At 37.5% G+C, this 17,202-nt stretch overlaps 1 protein-coding gene across 29 annotated transcripts in view; it reads left to right on the top strand.

Moving 5' to 3' along the window:
• The window catches only part of SGIP1 (SH3GL interacting endocytic adaptor 1), a 198,500-nt gene extending 187,568 nt beyond the window's left edge, over positions 1–10,932 (top strand). For all 29 annotated transcript variants that reach the window (XM_070592718.1, XM_070592725.1, XM_070592710.1 and 26 more), the window contains 5 exons: positions 1,888–2,020; positions 5,353–5,555; positions 7,113–7,177; positions 7,758–7,922; positions 8,909–10,932. In XM_070592718.1, coding sequence (XP_070448819.1) covers positions 1,888–2,020; positions 5,353–5,555; positions 7,113–7,177; positions 7,758–7,922; positions 8,909–8,931 — 589 coding nt within the window. In that variant the 3' untranslated portion in view covers positions 8,932–10,932. The remainder of the gene's footprint in view (positions 1–1,887; positions 2,021–5,352; positions 5,556–7,112; positions 7,178–7,757; positions 7,923–8,908) is intronic.
• The last annotated feature ends 6,270 nt before the right edge of the window (positions 10,933–17,202 follow it).

Below are 17,202 nucleotides of genomic sequence, written 5' to 3'. Positions count from 1 at the left end.
CAAATTGAAGTTTACTTCTACTTTTCCCTTATGAAAGGGGTTTGCTTGTAAAAGATGCTCAGGAACAATTATTAAACTAATTATGAGACTAAAGAATTCTCAAGACTTCTTGAGCATTCAAGAATTGCATCTCTGTGCAAGCATTTGATGGGCAAAGCTTTCTGGAATATTTCTTAAAGCAAGTTCTCTGAGGAATTATTTTAGACATATGACTATTATTTAGACATATTTTGTTATTGAACTTAGTAAATGCATTTCGTTAAAAAAATAGTACAATTGAAATTCTCCCCAATTATTCACATCTACTTGGTACAAATTCATGACACGTTGCCGGATATTAATTCCCCACCTTTGTTTTGTTATAGTAAGAAAGTATAACCTGTAGGAAGGCTGACCTGGGCTGGAATCCTGACTCTGTGACTTCTTAGCTGTTCAACTTTAAGCAAATTGCGTAATTTCTCTGAACCTCTGTTACTCTTATCTCCTACCTTCTAGTGTAGCTACAGCTCCAGAAGCTCTGGGTCACTTGGATGCTGTTAGATAAGAAAAGTTTAGACAGCCGTTCTCAGCATCCTTAGCTCTGCTTGACCAGGAGCAGAGTCTCAGCAGCCAAGAGTCTTCTCCATCCACTCCCTACGTGCCCAGAGTCCTAGAGCTTTGCTTTGTCCTCAAGAACCTATCCCAAGGCCCAGCGAGCCACATGGGCCATGCTGAGACCTGGCGCCACCACCACTGCCTCCTAACAGACCAGTATCAGTTTTAAGGCCCTGATACCTCTGACTCAGCCCTCTTGATCTGTTTGACTTCTGGAGGCTGGATCGTGGCGACTTAGGTTCGACCTGCCTTCATCATTTTATTGCTGCCAACTCTCTCTCTTCTTAACCTCTAATTTTCTCTTTTTACAACATTTGCTCATCTTTAAAAAGGAAGATAGCTCTTCTTTGAAGGGCAAATTTTAATGAAATGGTTTATAATATATCTAACAGAATACCTAAGCACATAACAGGTGCTCCTAAAATTGTAGCCGCTATTGTTGTGTTATACAGAGTACTCTGAAAGTGAAATCTCAGTAAAGGAGTTGTACGTCAGATTACTCAATCACCTGGACCCTCAGTTTCCTCGTCATGAGGGAAGTGAGCAGATGCTTGTCACACTCTTGCCCGACTCCTTCTGTCTTTAACACAAGCATTTGCAAGACATGGACAGGCTCTGAGCAGAGCTAATGACTTCCACAGGAACACAGGACTCCTTAGTTCCTCAAGACTGCACCTCTCTCCTGGAACTACCATGGTCATTATCATTTAAACTCCAGGATCATCTCGTCAGTGGAGTGACTTTTGTTATGATTTAGATGCTTTTAGATGAAATTTTTCGAATGCTAAAAAGGTGGTCTGGTCATTTTAGTATCGCCCCTTTCTCCTCAGTTGGAGATAAAGACCATGTTAACATTGGGCCAAATATTTAACTCAATTTCTGAGAAACTACCGTTCAGGTCAATTCAAAAGAAAATCAATATACTCAGCTTTTTGATTGCATTAACCGACTAATTCAGGGGAAACTGGTGATACAGAAAAGCCTATTAAGTTTGGGTTAATAAATAATTTACTGTTTAAAGCAACCAATTATCATCATGATTGCTTAATATGCCTGGGTAATCACTGAGATGTATAGCAATATAATAATGCTTCCGCATGGGTATTAATCTATTAACGTAATACCATTCAGAACTACAACTGTGCTAAAACCATACTACTGTTAATAATATAATTTCTACAGATTGTCAAAGATGGATATAGAGATCAGATGGCAATTTGCTGAGATGCTGCTCTTGTGGTTTCCATCGATTATAAAATGCTACTCAATCATTTTTTGTTCCCAATTAAACAGCGATAATACCCAAAATGATGCCAATACCAAGGAATTCTGGGTAAACATGCCAAATTTGATGACTCACCTAAAGAAAGTGTCGGAACAGAAACCCCAGGCTACATATTATAATGTGGACATGCTCAAGTATCAGGTAAGCCTGTCTATACTGCCAGGGTGTCACTTTCACATTGTAAATGTATATTCTAATGTGCCTAACATTAAGTAAAAGTAAATAAAGCAACATTTCCCTTAATATTATTTAAAAGCTATAATTTATAAGAAAAAGATCTTAAAAGACTACTTGGAGACTGCTTGGTGACAGGAATATTCATACATATCCTTACTAGTTTAAACTTACAAGAAAAATATTTTATTAAAAAATTAGAGAAATATGCCACAAAAATGAAGCTTCAGAAAATTACATTAATTAAGATTACAAGTATCAATAAACTAGTTCACTGTAATTTTGTTAAGAGCATTACTGTACTCAAACCTCTTATTTTAAATGACTAAATGTAAGCAGTCTGGTGTTTTCTCCTAACGTGATGGTCCTATGAAATAAATTCTAATGAAACTTATGTTAAGAGATCATTTAATCTTAAAACAATGTTCAGTACAACACAGTAGAGTATATGAGGACTTTCATTCCGTGTCTAGGATTGCCCTTACCCCAAATCCTCACTGATCTAGTAAATAAGCCTATTTCAAACGAGGCTTCGCTGGAGCCTGAGCAGCCCGTTGGTTCCCAGCCACTTGATCTCCCAGGTTGTTTTTAATGCATTGTAGTTTTTGTGATCAAATATACTCAAATCATTTTTCTTAGATGAGGAAACTAAATTATTGTTTTTTTAAATTGTACTTTAATAGAAATCAGTGCATCTCAAACATGACTGTATTTACAATCATCAAGGTACTTGTAAACAAATGTTGGGTCTGACCTGGTGCTGAATATAGATGAAATAGGGATAGAGATGGAGATGGAGACGGAGATAGAGAGGATAGAGAGGAGACAGAGATACAGATGTAGATAGAGATGATAGAGGGAGAGATAGAAACAGAGATAGAGATGATAGAGGGAGATGTCTCCTGGGCCCTGACACTCCCACACGTTTTGACTTAATTGGTTCAGGACGTGACCCAGGTATCTGTATTTTTCACAAGTTCTCCAAGTGATCGTAACGCACCCTACAAGTTGAAAACCACTTATCTAGATCGGTGTAAGGAAATCATTGAAGGTAAAGTATCTAGGTGATGGTACATTTTACAAAAATGCAAATGAATATAATGTTTTTCCTGTAAGAATAGTATCATCTAAACTTTGAACATTATCGATAATAGTGAACAAATGATACAACAGAAATTCATCACTTTTATAATTAAATATGATAAAAATACATTTTTTATTTAACTTATTTAACTTTTTCCCCCCAAAACGTATAAACACACTTAGTGACTGCTTTACACTTCTGAGAGAAGTAGGAAGGAGTAAGAAAGGGAAGTCCAGGGTACTTTTTCCCTGAATGAGAAGTTAAATTTCAGGACACATGCATGGTTCTTATGCCCAAAAAACAAGACTGTAGTTGTTTTCTTTCATGAACTTTCGCTGAAAACACTGCATGTACATTTTCACTTCAGATTAAAATTTTTTTTGAAATCTTCAGTCCTGTGAGATTTTTTTAGTCTCCATACTTGTTACTAAGTGAACCTAGAAAGGAGACGAATGCACCTGTCACGCGACATGAGCCTGAGGTCAAGGGCTAAAGTGTGGGCAAGACTCTGGATTCCAGAGTGCAGTCAGCTGCATCCTGGCCTTCCACCCCCCCGAAACCTCAGTTTCCTCACCTGCAAATCAGGATAATAATGCCACACCTAGATGTTTCGTGGGTTATTGTGAGGAGCTAGGAGCCCAGTAGATGTCCAAGCACTTGGTGAAATGTAATAGCCCCAGGCCCATCGTTTCATCATTTCATTCTCAAGTGTGCTCTGAGGAATCCCTTTGGTCGCTTTCAGTTGTGTTTTCATTGTTCTCAACAATGCAAAGATTTGGGAGGGAGGCACAGCCAGTGTTTTGTGGGATTGCCCTCCAATTGCAGCATGTTTGGTTTCTGGCCACCAGTAGCATCCCCCTGGAACTGGACAATAAAAACCACACCCTCACATTTCCAAAAAGTGCCTGGCTGGGTAGAGGAACCACTCTCAAGCAGAGAACTGCTGAGGATAAAGGGCAGACACAGGGCCAGGATAGCGAGCCGGCTCTGCTTGTGAGCTATCTTAAATAACAGGTTTCTAAATAAAAGTTTATTTGCAGAGGATTCTGCTGCTAAAAATATTGAAAGTTAAAAATTATAATGGTTATCTAAAATTGCCATCAAAAGCCATGTCTGTCATTTTATTAAAAAACTCATTCCTGGACTTGTTTCTGCAGCAACCCCTCCTGCCTGTGCGCTCAACCTGCCCCAGGACCCTCTCCACGGTGTCCATGTGTGCAGACATTGCTCAGCCAATAAAGAGCTGTGTATATTCTTCCAAACCTGCAAGACTCATACTCCATGAATAAAACTGCAAGGACATAGACACCCCCTCCCCAGCCCTCCAGTGTGTGTACTTGTACAAGGAGACTCTCCCAGAGCTAGTCATCGTCACAGGGAAGGATTGGGAAATAACAATACTCTGATTTTTTTCACTGTGGACCCAGAATTCAAGTTCATATTATTGTCTTTAGATAATTTTTGTTGATTCTTCAAACCTGGCTTTTCCTTAGTCAAACTCACAGTTGATTCTAACTGGAGCTGACAGTAGACAGTAGAATTCATCCCTCCCAGTTAGAGGATCTGGGTTCAAGCCCTTACTTTAGCAAATGCCAAAGGAGTAATAATAATCAGCTTCATCTAAATCAGTGGTTTCTTGGGAAGAGTAAATAGGATAAGACTATTAATAGGTAACGTTCATTAAAACCTTAGCTCCTTACCGTGTGCCAGACACTATGCTGAGTATTTCACATAAAACACCTCCTTCAATCTTCCTGACAACTCTGTGGGTACGTGTTATTGCTATAACCCCCATTTGGCAGATGAGGAAATAACTGAGGCTCTGAGAGGCTTAGTGACTGATCCAAGATCACTCAGCTTTTAAGTGATAATCAGAAGTCAGACCCAGGAGTTCTAACTCCTTGGCGTCAGCTCCTAAGCAGGGTGCTACCACCTCCCTACACATAACGTGCATTGTAAGCTCTAAAGTGCTGTAGTGATTTTAGTAATTGATTTTATGTTTTTCGTCTGTAATGGTTTGTCTGAAGGGCCCAGCTCTCCCTCACACGGTACCCTTCATGGTGATTTTCACCGGGAGCTCATTCGTGAGCAGCACAAACAATGGGATAACTCCTTGATATTTAAGTCTCTTCCTATGGGAGATAATCATAGCTTCTAGTTTTGTTTCAGATCAACAGTCGAGCCTAAAATATTCTCTTTCCTGTTGTTTGGCAAGGTGTCTGCCCAGGGCATTCAGTCCACGCCTCTGAACCTGGCGGTGAACTGGCGCTGTGAGCCGTCAAGCACTGACCTGCGCATAGATTACAAATACAACACAGATGCCATGACCACCGCCGTGGCCCTCAACAACGTGCAGTTCCTGGTCCCCATCGATGGAGGCGTCACCAAGCTGCAGGCCGTGCTCCCCCCAGCAGTCTGGTAAGGAGCCGCCATTCCCCTCCCTCTTCACCAAAGGGCTCCTTCGGGGCAAAGGGATCACAGACTTCTTAGCATTTGTATTTCCCACAGGAGGAGATCACAGCAGGCCTGTGTGTCAGGGTTCAGGGCAGGAAACAGAAACCACTGTAGCTATTTTAAGCAGAAAATGATTTAACACAGGGATTTCGATGCTCACCCAATGGTGAAGGTGCTGGAGGAATAAGCTTTAGGCTGGATCTCCAAGAATGTTTCCCAGAGCACTGCAGAACTGGCCCACCAGGGGAGCTGCTGCCTCTGCCACAACCAAGAAGGAGAGAAATCAGAAGGCTGCCAGCAGAGCCACTGAATTCAAGAACCCACCACTGCCACGTGGCTCCAGGGATGAGAAAGCTCCTACCAGCACTGCCCTAGCTGCTTCTCAACACCCACGAACCTGGAGACTGGACCAGAGCTCTGTTCTCAGAAGATCCCTCATCTCAGGTTGCTGCCAGCAGAAAACAGCCAAGAAAGCAGCAGAGAAAGGCCTCTGCCTCCTTTCTATCGTCCGTATCTCAAGTGGTGTATGTAATTGGTGAAGCGTCCTACACCTAGGACCCTAGCTACAGGGGAGTCTGAGAAATGTAGGGTTTTGTTTTGTAGCCTCTGGACCATAAAATGGCACATTAGAGAAGGTATGGGAACAGAAACTGAATAGACACTGAGTACCAATAGCAGCTGTTAAAAAGAACTTATTCGCCTAGAAAAAATACTCTAGTTTTTCCATACGATTGTCAGAAGCAAAAAGTAAAACACTACAAAAGCAAAAAAGCTGGGGCCAGCCCTGTGGCTGAGTGGTTAAGTTCCCACACTCCACTTCAGTGGCCCAGGGTTTCGCTGGTTCAGATCCTGGGTGCAGACGTGGTACCGCTCGTCAGGCCATGCTGAGGCGGCGTCCCACATGCCACAACTAGACGGACCCACAACTAAAAATACACGATTATTTACTGGGGGGCTTTGGGAGAAAAAGGAAAAATAAAATTTAAAAAAAAGAGGAAGATTAGTGACAGATGTTAGCTCACGGCCAATCTTCCTCACACACACAAATTATCCATTAGCTCCATTAAAAACTAAAAAGAAACAGGCAAAATTAAAAGAAACAAAAAAGTCAGCCAGATGACAGCTCCAATTTAAATTATCTGAATTAATTGATTAACACTTCCCATCTATTTTTTCAGTAGATGTGTGAAAACAAATTTCACTGCGTTGTTCCCTAAATGTTTACCTATCTGGTAGTGTTGTGGCTAGTTACAATAAGGAATAGGAAAGGAGAGAATTTATGTGGGAATGGATGGATGGATGAATGGATGGATGGTTGAATGGATGGATGCATAGGTAGGTAGATAGGGAGATAGATAGATAGATAGATAGATAGATAGATAGATAGATAGATAATGCTTAAATTGTAGCTAAAATTTTCAAGATCAATTTTTTTAAATTAACACTATCTGGAAAAATTATGGCAACAATTAAACAAAAACCCTTGCATATGCAAAAGTCTTTTACTTATTTCATTTTTAGGAATGCTGAACAACAAAGAATATTGTGGAAGATTCCCGATATTTCCCAAAAGTCAGAAAATGGAGGTAATGTAATCACAGTCTTATTTGATTTAATGTATAAAGCTGAAATTGCTTCCAGGTATTGAAAACTATTAGCCAAAATATACTTAGCCTTGAAAGCAAGCAAAATATTTCACTTCATTTTGGTATATACTTATTTCAACCAATAAAAGCAAATAATTCTTCAATGAATCTTCTGCTTCCCTTTTTCTGCCCAAGACCCCCCATCAAACAGACCTTCTCTAAAGTGGGGAAGAGCATTTAATGAGGCATGTTTCCAGTCTGTGTCAGATCTCACACTCCCTGATCATTTAGATGTTTTTCACTTTCCTCTGATAGTAATCATAGTTTTGGCATACATTGCCTTGCGAGCAGCATGCTCCTGAATTTTGAAGTGCCATTTGGCTGCCTTACGCTTCCATCAGTGTGCATAGAGTGGCTCATAATATTTAATGATAAATTTTATCCATCACCATTTTGTCACTGAAACATACACTATTTTCTTGTAAGCTAGATTTTGTATGTCAACTTTTGAACACAATTTTCAAAATTATATCCAGAATGTGACGTTGACTATTATCTTGTAATAATACTCTTTTTATAGGGGTGGGTTCCTTATTGGCAAGATTTCAGTTGTCTGAAGGCCCAAGCAAAGCTTCCCCATTGGTTGTGCAGTTCACAAGTGAAGGAAGCACGCTTTCTGGCTGCGACATTGAACTTGTTGGAGCAGGATATCGATTTTCACTCATCAAGAAAAGGTTTGCTGCGGGTAAGTGGGTATCTTGTGAGCTTCATTGGCAAAAGTAGTGTTGCCTTAGCTACTCTTCCTTAAGAAGAAATAGATTAGGATTTTCTCATCTTCTTCCTCCTCCTCTTCCTCACTCCCAGTCCCATTTCCCATCCCCGTTAGAGAGCAAACCAATTGTTGGGTGTAGTAAAAATAGGACACTGAAGTGGAAATCAGAAATTAGGAAAGCCCTGGCTACTTATCGTAGCTCTGGTTCTGTTTCCTGTATGGGGCTGACCAGTCCTTCCCATCATATAGATGTGTACACTGAGGTTAATGGAGTAAATCCTACTTTTGTTATATTGACAAACGAGATAAATGCTATTTGTCTTTGAATTTATCTCTTACCTGAAAACTTTGTTTCTCCAACAGGACTTCATAGATTTTAGACTTGTCAGGCTTAGCTGAGATCCAAGAGTTTCCATCTTTCATTTTAACGGCAACCTTAAAGAACCTAGGCCAGAGATTGGAACTGTTGTTCACGAGCTGAATGTGGCCGTGAGCCAGGTTTTTGACACACACGATTAGTTTGCTGGCAGGGCATTCCCCAATACTAGGGTGATTAGACTTATCAGTGATCTATTGGGATGAGTCCTGGGTTTGTGCCTGCTGGACTGATGAAATTATTAATTAGACCTCTTTAACTTTCAAGGATGACTCAGTTTGGAAAGTAATTGTATGGTCACCCTTCCTAGAACAAGTCGGATTCTCACATCCAGGAACAACCTATTCTGAGTAAAACCCAAAGCTCTACAAATTGTTCACATTTGGAGACATGAAAAGGAAACCTGCTGGTCTGCAAGATTGAAAACTTGAAAAACGTTACCTGTTTTATATTAGTATTGCAGCACTCGAGTATGCAGTGTATGGCTTCAGGGGTAGGGCAGGAAGCACAGAAATGTTGCCCACGTAATAACCACATTATGGAACTGCCAGGTGACCATCTGATACGGTGTTTTGTTTTGCAGGAAAATACTTGGCAGATAACTGATAAAACCTTATGCAAGGATTGGAGGATTCGTATAATGGAGAACTGTTGTATGAGAAACAGGTTTTCATTTTGGCTTGATGAAAACAAACCAAAATCTGCACTTGGGGTATATCTGCTGGAAACATCGGTGACTTTCGGCAATGATTTCCCTCACACGCTACCTTGATGACCAGTCCTACAGTATTTACTTCTAGGTGTAATATTGTTAATGGTTTTAAAATGTAATTATTGTATTTGTAAATTGTACTCATTTCAGTAAGGCATTTAGACACTCGAGTTTTAGCATTTTACCATTCCTGAAATGGATGTAATTTAAACTGTGGTATGTAAATTTAACAGTAGCATTGTTGAAAGGCACAATGCTTACAGAGGTAGATTGCATTTTGTCAATGTATAAAATTTAAATATAATATGGATAGCTGTCCTAAAGGGGGTGCCACATACAAAGAAAATTAAGTGGAACCAGAAAGAAAAAGACTTCCTTTTCTTCAGTCCTTAGTAAGTTTTACTCTACTGCTAAATAAAAATTCTATCTTCAGATGTTTAGTGGGTTAAATTCAGAAACTATTTCAGAAAAAAAAATTCTAAGGTTACAGCATATTCAAAGAAAAGCATTAAGTATCACTTTTTAAAAAGCTTTTTTTTCAAACTGCAAATTTCATAAAAATGCAAACTGTGTAAACAAGGCCTCTTATTTTTATAACTTGTGTAAAAAGGGAAAGCAATTCATATTTAAAGTTTAAGTATATGAAATTATAATCAAGAGTAAGGAAGATATTGAAGTCTTAATTACTTCCTCCTCTTTCTACAGTTTGGCAATTGTGGAGATTGCTGAATAATTAGTCAGATTGAAACCAAAATTGTGATTTTACAGTAAATTTCAAGACTTTCCGTAGTTGAACTGGTTAACAACTTTTGCACAATTACTCTAAACAGAGAGTCTCTCCCATCTAGCATGGAGAATGGTACCACATATCTTCTTTACCCATAGAAATCAAAACATTGAGACTGAACACCTCAGAAAAAAACCTTTTAGTCCCCTGTTTAAATCCAGAAGGAGGATTTTAATCGTCATCATTTACGTCATTTGGGAAGGAAAAAATAAGCTTTATAAATGAAATTCTATCCACATTATTGTGCAATAAATTTCCTTTTAGATATGATTCATCGTATGTAACTATAAATCTTTGCCATTCTTGGGGAATCCAAAAAAGAGTCATCAGAAATTTATGTCGTGATTTCATTGTCACAAGGTATAATAAAAACTGTAATTACTCAGTCTGGCCTTATAATATGGGAATTCAGAATGGAGAAGCCCATTTCTTCAGGGGTCCCAGTTGGAAAACCTTCCTCTGTTAGGATCTGAAAACAGGAATCTTCTTTTAAGTTATAGAATTTATTTTAAACATAAACCAATTACTGTTGCAGGTTATACTATTAAATAACTGTAATTATTAGGTTGTTTTGTTTATCATTAGTTGCTAAATTTTATTTTACACTCACTCATATTTGACAAAGAATCTGTAGCCCCTTTAAATTTTAGAATCAAATTAAATTCTGTAGGTCTTACTTTTAAAATGAGATTGTGATTGGCAGTTGTTTATAGTGGCACTTTAAAATTAATATTTGTACTGCTCAATCAGTGCTTGCAACCAAGAGAAGGTTCAAAATGATCTGTTTGACCTTAGAAGAATTCTTACTATTCAAACTCACTTGGCTCCCCAAGCAGTCTGGTGTTGAAGTACTTTGAACAAATAATTAATATACTCATTTTAAGTAAAGATATTCAATTTGATTTTGAAACCAAAATAGAAAATGCAAACTTTTAAATCCCATGAAACACAGGGAAATTTATTTCAAACACTGAAACCAGTGGAGAGGAAGCAGCAGAAAATTGAGAATTGTCCATCATATGAAAATAAATTGTGTTTTTAAGTAAACAATTCGTGAAAAAACATGTTGACTATTAACACAACGTATATTAAAAATGTGTAAATATTACTGGTTCTCATGTCTTGCTCTTTATATTTCACATAGTTCTAGAGTGAATTAGTAGTTAAACACAAGGGTTTTTTTTTTTTCAAAGAATTATTTTGTTGACAGTATAAAATGTAATTTAAAACATAAATTGCAATTTCTAACATTATTCAAATGTTTCCAAGAACTAAATTTGAAACTATGACGATATCCTATGATCCCTTAATTTGTCTTTATGAAACAAAATGGAAGTCAGTGATTCAAAATTTTTAAACTTTGAATAACCAGAACCAGAATACATCCCTTCTCCTTTCATAAAATAGGTCAAATAATAACACAATAAACTCATATCAGGGATTTAGATTTTGGTGGGGTTTTTTAATCTTGTAGTTTATGACCTACTGTTACATCTATATCCACAGTCCTGTACAATAAGAACTCAGGTTAGCAAAAATGACCCTAGACAATGCAAGAATCTCAGTTATGAAAGAAACATTAAACTAGATTCATTATCAATCTAAAACAGAACAAAATGGGCTAGTACACATTCAGATTTTCCATATCAGGGATTACAATAAAAGGAAGGGTTTCCGTTAACCAGAGCACCATTTCCTGAGCATCATGATTAACAAAGTTTCTGCTTTACCAAGGCAGAAAGAATGCATGATACTGCTTTATTCTGGCAACGTGGAAAGTACGTTTTTCTTTTCAAATAAATTCCGTATTTTCATGATATTTTTTAAAATAAATTCTTATTAAGAATTGGTCTGAATTTTATCATAATTGGAATTTATAATTCCTAAGGATTACATTTTTAATTATTTTTAAAGCTCTCTTCTTTCTTTACACCTACAGCCAAAATGAAAATTCACCGTGTAGTACGTGGGAATATATTTCGCCTGTAAAGAAAGAATGTCCACATTTCAAATGGTTTTGAGTGAATAGAGACAAACCCCCCAGAAAGTCAAACTACAGATGCTTTATTTTTGTTTTTATGTGTTTTTACTCAGCCTCAATCTGCAAAGTGTTTGAGGTCACAATTACACATATTTCCACTTCTAAATCTTCTTTTCAAGGAAGCCTGGTACCTACATCAACTCTCCTGCTGTGCGACTCTGGACGAATCACTGCCCTTTTCAGTTTCTCATCTTTAGAATGAGGGATTGGGATCACCAATGGTTTTCAAGTTTTTCTTAACAGCAGGACTTTTTTCTGTTAAAATTGCACATGGAATCCTGTTTAAATCCAGGCCCCCAGAGCACTGTTTAAACACCGTAATGCCACATCAGTGATCTGGAAAGTTACTTCCACCTCTGAAGTTCCATGATTCTGCTTGACTCATATCCACCTTGGGGGTTTCACAAGGAAACTTGTACGATCACAGTAATTGACTGATATACAGTAAAAATTGATAGTTACTTGAGTGCGTACTGTGTACCAGTCAGTATAGATACTAGCTTGTTTAATCCTTACATCAACCCAAAAGTTGTAGGTACTCTTTTTAATTCCTGTTTTACGAATGGTGACATTGAGGCTTAGACAGATTAATTTGCCCAAAGCAACACAGCAGCTGGAAGTAACACAGTTATCTCGACTGCAGAAGGAGACCCTGGCCTGTTTTGCTTGTTCATTCTTGCAAATAAAGTCTTCTGTCTTATTTCTCTATGCATATTCCATTCGAATACCAAGGTAAAAGGTGCCACGAAAAATTAGTCTCAAAATAAGAATAATTGAAATAGCAAAATTGTTGGAAAAGAATGTTTCTCAAAGTATGGTTTGTGAACCACTTGCATTATCATTTATTGAAAAAGGGCAAGGATTTTGGCTTAGTCACCAGAACATCTCCAGAGCTTGGAAGATAATAGGCATCAATAAATTTCTATTGAATGAATAAATCTCTAAGGATAAGGTTTAGGAACATGTATTTTGAAAAGCACCCCAAATTTCAGAATCACTGCCCCAGCTGATGTCTCCAGGTCCTTCTTAGTTCTGACATTATATCAGATTTTCAACGTTAAATTGTAAGTTGAATACCACTTTTCTAACGAGTTTATTTTTTCATTCATCCCGTTTAACTTCCTCCAATCTTAAAAAAAAATAGAGAGGGCTTTTTCTAGGAAAATCCCATCTTTTGCTTAGAGTGCTCATCCTGTGCTATCTCAGTCTCACAGTGGTCTGAAACGCATTCTCTCTTTTTCATGTTTCTGTCCTTTTTGTCAATGTCTTAGAAGATTAAAAGAAGCCGTAGGAGGGTTGTAGGCTGTCACTCACTGCAAGTACAAAGTCCTCATAAATGTCTCCCTCCTTGCGAGGGACACTCAGACATCTAACTCACAAGTCAACCCTATTCGTTTTGTAAGCCCTCGAACTGGATGATTTATAAGCGTGGACTCATGTCATTCCAAAAGAATTGCCCCAATCATGTTTATTTTTGCTTTTTTCCCCAAAATAATCACAGGTTGTCAATTATCTTGAATGACACAGTAAAATGTGCAGATGTCTACTAAGGAGATGAGTTTGCGGGTTTTTTTTTTTTAAGCTTTCTTTTTCCCAAAAGATTATGTATTTGAGCAAAATCCCATTCAATCTAAAGGCACTCATTTTGCTACCTGGTTTTCTGATGAGCATTTTTTTTTAATGGAAGCATAAATTTTTTATGATCGAAATGAGGATGATCTCTAAATATTGCTTTAAAATATGCAGAAACATGCTATTTCTTTGAAATGAGTCAAATTAAGTTGTCGATATGAATGAACAAATCAATCCATGTTATGGTGATTAAAGAGACTGTTCTGAGAGCCCGCCCACTTCCTTTTACTGGATGCCTTCTCTGGAGGTGTCTCTGTATGTTCCTGCTCCTTTCCTTTGTTTCATTTAACAAACAGCCTATAAATGCCATTCACTCACTCACAAGCTAAACATGGCTACCGTTACGTGACTTTTCTCACGTGGAATAAATGGGGGAGAAATGAGATGGAAGGACAGTGCTTAAGTCTCCAAATATTAAAAACAAAGAACGACAACAAAAGAAAACCCACTAGACTTTCTCTCATGTCATCAATTTGACGTTCTATCATCTTCTACAGGCTAGAGTCGCGTTTTTAATATCTAATTGAAATCTAAATAGCCTTTTTGAAGGAATGTCAAATTTTAGGGTCTGTTGAGTTGACCATGGTCAAACCTCTAGACTGTCCCTCATGTATGCTATCTGATTTCTATCCTGCATGAGTATTCCAATGAGAGAAAGGCACCATCTTGTTGACATTCACCAGGGGCATAGTAATTTATTCTCTAGGTTTAATTTCTAAAGTTATTTTTCCTTTGATTTATGGTATTTCTGATTGCCTCCTTCTATGCCTGGGGTAGTACATTGTCTGTTCTAAATGCAGCTTTAGCCTTATGAGAAAAGATGTTTCTATGAAAAGCAAATATATTTTCATGTGTCCCTTAATGTCTAAAAGAAAATTAGTAAAGGATGCTCCCATTGCATTAATCTATATTCCAGTATTTTCCAAATCATATTCAGATCTACTGGCTCTGGCAAATTTTCATTGTGGTCTGAAAACAAATGATTCTATACCATAGATCCCATTCCTTGGACATTGATAGTAAAAGTTAATGTTTCAATGAAGCTTAAGAAAGTTATTGAACCAGGAAAACACTTTTTTTTTCTAAACACACCTTGAAGAAATTTTATAAAAATTTTCTTTTACACCAGTTTACATATCTTTCAACAACTGCTGCAAATAATCTAACCAAGAATGCTTTGCAAATGTTCTTCTGGCTTTTTGTTTTAACTAAAAGGGAAATTCCTGCCATTTCAAATAAATTAGTATCTACTTTAAATTTTATTAGTATACGTTAGCGAATTTAATTTTATCACCTAAAATATTCAAAACAAAACAATGAAATTGTTTTAATATTTTTTTTACTTCTTTATTTACTGGTGAGGAAGATTCGTCCTGAGCTAACATCCATTGCCAATATTCCTTTTTTTTTTTTTTTTTTTGCTTGAGGAAGATCAGACCCAAGCTAATATCTGTGCCAATCTTCCTCCTTTTTGTATGTGGGACACTGTCACAGCATGGCTGATGAGTGGAGCAGGTCGGCGCCCGGGATCTGAACCTACAAATCCAGGGCTGTCAAAGCAGAACGCACAGAACTTTAACCACTCAGCCTCAGGGCCAGCCTCTATTTTTATTTTTTTAAGTGTTATTTTTAAGATCTGCACCTAGAATCAGCACATCAGGCCACTATCTGCTGAAATGCTACAAATTCTTCGCAGAGTGGAATTAACGCTTATAATATTGGGTAATATTTTACTAAACAACTTTAAGAAATTGAATCATGGTAGATCAACGCTCACAGCATTTTTACATAATCTTGTTAGAAATTATATGAAAAACATTCTGGTGAAAGCTAACAGGAAGGCACTATTTAGCATTGATTTTTATGGGACTGTACACTCTATTAATGAGCACTTCACAGTTCTTTTTTGCTTTGCTTTATCTTGCAAATCAATTGCTTTTACACAATCAAAGTTCCTTTAAAAAATTCCTGGCTAAACTGTCTGTTATCAGACAGAAAAGAGTAAAGCTGAATCATCTTACATTTCTCTAAATATAGTTCCATTTTTAATTCATTCTGAACTTGTAACTCAGCTTGACAGATCATAAGCTATCGGTCATTTTAAAATATCCCATTGAATGAATATATCACGCAAATGTTAATTGCATCCCACTTTAGTTGTGTGTCTCTTAATTCACTGACCTTTTCTTTTCTTTTTATGGGGTGGGGGAGGGCAAAACAAATGCTTGTGTTATTCATACATCATTGCTTCAAGCTATTTTAAATAATACACCAAATGACTATCTCTGGGATCATTGTCCCGAGGTCCAAAGCCAGATCTTTTCTTTTCCTTATGAGATGCTGGGATGAGCATTCTTAAACCGGTGTTGGTTTCCAGGTCAGGCTTCAGTTCTTGCCTTGTTAAATGAATATACATGAAAGAGATCGCCTCCTGTCTGACCTCTGTCTCTCTGTCTCTCTGTCTCTCAATCTAAAGGAGTCGGGAAATTGCTGCAGGATAATTTTTCTTGAAAAAACTAAGTGTTGGCGTGCTGTTAAGCTGATCTTATCTATGAGCAGGGCTTCACTAAAGGCTGAGCAGCGATTTCTAGAGCTGGCTTCTTAAACTGTTTGAACATTCTTAGGTTTCAATACACAAGGAATTTTTTTTTAATTTTCACTTTGTATAGGAAAAGATCTGTATGAATGAAATGATCAAACTTTAATTTTCCTGCCTACTAGGTGGCAATGTAAGGCATTAATTTTTTTTATACTTTTACAATAGGAAAAACTAGGAAAAGAATCTCAGAGAAATGTTGCTGTGTTTCTAAAGGTAATAAAATTCACTCGACTGTCTTTCTTAAGGAAAATGCTGTTAGTATTTGCTTTCATTTGAGTAGGTGGTAGCCTTTATTTAGACTTCTCCACGATCTTTGTAGCAAAAGTAAACTGAATTTCTCTATGACCTTGTACGGAATATATAATTTCACAAAATACCTTGGGCATAAAGTATTTATAAAAGGAGTTATGGGTTAAAATACTTGAGTAGACTTTTTAAATTTAGTTAAAATGTTGACACCTGGCATTTTTTCCTACATGTGTAATCCAGCAGCAAACACGTCATTCTCATAGCCATTACTGCTGTGTCTGTGATGAAAGCCCCACTCTTTCTGTGCTGTGCTCAAGAGAAACCCAGCCACAGACGCAAAGGCTCGTCCCTCCCAGAACGGCCCAAAGCTCTCTGTTGAGCGATGGTGATATGAATGTGTTGTAGGGACTTGTTGAAGATAATCATGGAACATTTTAACGTTACTTGCCTTATAAGTCAGAAAAGGTGTGGATATCATTTTTTGTAAATAATGATTTTTACAAATGTTTTTTCCTTCAAAATTTTCCCAATCACCCATTTCACAAAATCCCGAATACTCAGTTATTTATCGTGGCACATTACTCCAAAGCGAGTTGCCGTTTCAGAACAAAGTTTAGTTATACGTGAGAACAAGATGAAACATCTGCGTAAGTTGTTATTTAAATGTGATTTTTGTGTGTGTGGAAAATAAATGAAAAACACGAAAATAAACTGATTTGTGAATCTCTTTCATTACCAGCCTCTTAAACTTCTACCCACATTTCTGGAAACTTCGTTGCTGTTCAGGGTGGGCAAGGGGGCAAAGCTGTTCAGAGCGCAAGGACTTCAGTCAGACAATCCCAGCTCTATAATTTAAC

This window comes from Equus przewalskii, chromosome 24, assembly GCF_037783145.1.
Source record: "Equus przewalskii isolate Varuska chromosome 24, EquPr2, whole genome shotgun sequence".
NCBI classification, from domain to species: domain Eukaryota; kingdom Metazoa; phylum Chordata; class Mammalia; order Perissodactyla; family Equidae; genus Equus; species Equus przewalskii.
Note: the sequence above shows the minus strand (reverse complement) of the source record. Positions and strands in the feature narration are given on the sequence as shown.